Source organism: Malaya genurostris, chromosome 3 (genome assembly GCF_030247185.1).
Source record: "Malaya genurostris strain Urasoe2022 chromosome 3, Malgen_1.1, whole genome shotgun sequence".
NCBI lineage: Eukaryota > Metazoa > Arthropoda > Insecta > Diptera > Culicidae > Malaya > Malaya genurostris.
Genome location: NC_080572.1, coordinates 53,212,711 through 53,215,072, shown reverse-complemented (window position 1 = coordinate 53,215,072; position 2,362 = coordinate 53,212,711). Strand labels below are relative to the sequence as shown.

General features: G+C 41.7%; 1 protein-coding gene across 1 annotated transcript; it reads left to right on the top strand.

The window, feature by feature from the left end:
* The first annotated feature begins 548 nt into the window (after positions 1 to 548).
* Positions 549 to 1,649, top strand: LOC131437544 (carbonic anhydrase 1-like). Its single transcript, XM_058606956.1, has one exon. The coding sequence runs from the start codon at positions 612 to 614 to the stop codon at positions 1,605 to 1,607; it is 996 nt and encodes a 331-aa protein (XP_058462939.1). The 5' UTR covers positions 549 to 611; the 3' UTR covers positions 1,608 to 1,649.
* The last annotated feature ends 713 nt before the right edge of the window (positions 1,650 to 2,362 follow it).

Genomic DNA, 2,362 nt, shown 5'->3' with positions numbered 1-2,362 from the left:
ATGAAGAGTACGATGGCAAAATCGTATAAAATCTTCAAAATTTGAATAAAAACTAGTAAAGTTTGTACGTGTTAGTTGGTGGCCGAACGAACCGACTTCGATTATACCGGTTCTCAGGTTCCGGTGCTGGAAGTACATATAATAGTGAACACACTTCGTTTTCTAATGGATGGCCTAACCGATCAGAGAACTGTTTCATTCTCCATGTTATCTAGTTAATGCACAAACACTCTCTTGGTTTCTTTCAAAAATCGAAGAGAAACATTTTGAGTAGAATACCACAGTATTATATATGAGAAAGGCATCATTACACCACTAGGTGGATTAAAACAGGTTTTTTCTTTGTGAATTTCATTATTTTTTTCTATGTAGGTAGAGTAAATACGCTGTTTAAAATACGATCGTTCATGTGCCATTGAATTTTCGGTGACAAGTTTCAGGATTAGTCTCACCCAGAATTAAATGACGGCATTTAAAAAAAACATCATTACTCATAAGGGCGATTATTTCATTGATGATACGACACTGACATTTGGAATAATCAATCGCAGGAGCCTTGTCAAGTTCGTTGGCGTTCGAAAATCGTTCTTTTGCTGGCACATAGTTTATAAATGGCTGAACAAAATCGCTCATCGGAAGAATTTCCTGAACTCACCGGTTCCGATCTCAGTGCTAATGCATGTACCATTGTCGCAGCCTTGGCAGCCGAGGAAGCGATTCTTCCTTCACCGATAGATTTAAACATCAACAGCACTGAACAGCTTGAGTTGCCTCCCCTGGAATGGTCAAACTACGAGTTAGTGCCAACAAAGATCAAACTGACCAACACCGGCGATACGGTAATTCTGACCGCCAAATATGCGGACGGTGAACACCCAGTGCTGAAAGGTGGTTCCCTGGACGGTAGATACGTATTCGCACAAATACATTTTCACTGGGGAAACACGGCCGCGGAAGGCAGTTTTCATACCATCGATGGAGTCCCGCTTCCGCTGGAAATGCACGTGATTCACTTCAATGACCGTTACGAAACTATGGATGAAGCTTTGAAACAAGTTGGTGGAGTGCTTTGTCTGGTGTATTTCTTCAACCTAAAATCATCCCCGAATGCGTTCATCGAGCCTATAATTGCTAATCTGAAGGAAATCGTTTTTCCGGACGTGGTAATCAAACTGACACCCTTTCCGATTGTGAATTTAATTCACATTTTTACCAGCGACTATTTTCTGTACTGGGGCTCGACAAAGTCGGAATCAAGAAGCCATCCGATGTTGTGGATAATCTCACGTACCCAGGAATGCATTGATTTCCATCAACTGACTCAGTTTCGAGTTCTGTTGGACAGGAGAATGCGAACCATCACCAGAGAGCAAACCCCGATTGCTGAACGAGAGAACAGGCACGTGTTTCACGTTAACCCTGTGACGCCGTGCTGCAACTGGACGCTTTCCCCGTTGCCTCATCCAAAGTACCGAACGGACCGTTGGTTGGTAGACCGAATGGAGATCGATTTCGGGACTCCCGGCATGTGTCAGAAATTCGTCGAAGTTTTGAGGCAGGAACTGCAGAACAAAAAAGCACAATTTGAGTCCGGCGATGAAAATTGATTCAATTCAATTTACTAATAAATCATGTTTGTCTTATTGAAATTTTAAACTATTTCATTTTCATACGTCGCTTCTCATTGTGGTACGTTACGAGAGTTCACCCGAAAGTTCACCAAGCCAAACCGCGCGCTCCGGTCCCGTCATGTGTAGCAGACATGAGAAAACGCTTCTCAACATTGGTGAAGGTCAAGTTCAAAAATATCTTGGCGCTTGCACTCCTCCCCGTTCGCGTCGTCTGAGGTAGCCACCGGCGAACAAAATTTGCATTTCCGTAGAATCTGCTATGATGTGAGAAAGCAACAGAGATAGCCGAATATAAATATACATAGAGAAACGATATCGGTTTCTTCGTGGTGTTGTGCGGAGCGTCATTTCATCAGCGAGCATCAGCTGTTTGTGCATCGCAAGCTTTTTTTTTGTGTATGTAGATTTGCCTCCCAGTCGTTGAAATGTGTGGTGCGAAAAAATGATCACATGCAAAAATGGCCTATGTGTGCCAGCGCTATGATTCACAAAAAGTAAGGTTTGGAAATCTAACGCAGAAGTAATTTTACCTAACGCGTAATCTAAGTTTCATTAATTGAAGCTTTCTTAGCATAAAGATTGAACTTTACACAGGATTATAAGGGAAACTCAAATAGTTTTAATTATTTTGTAGAATTTTAAGAGAGAGAGTTTGTTACAAGCACGGTTTACTTGAAAATGATTTTAGAAGACCAATATCAGGATCACCAATTTGTTCTGTTCAGTTGAGG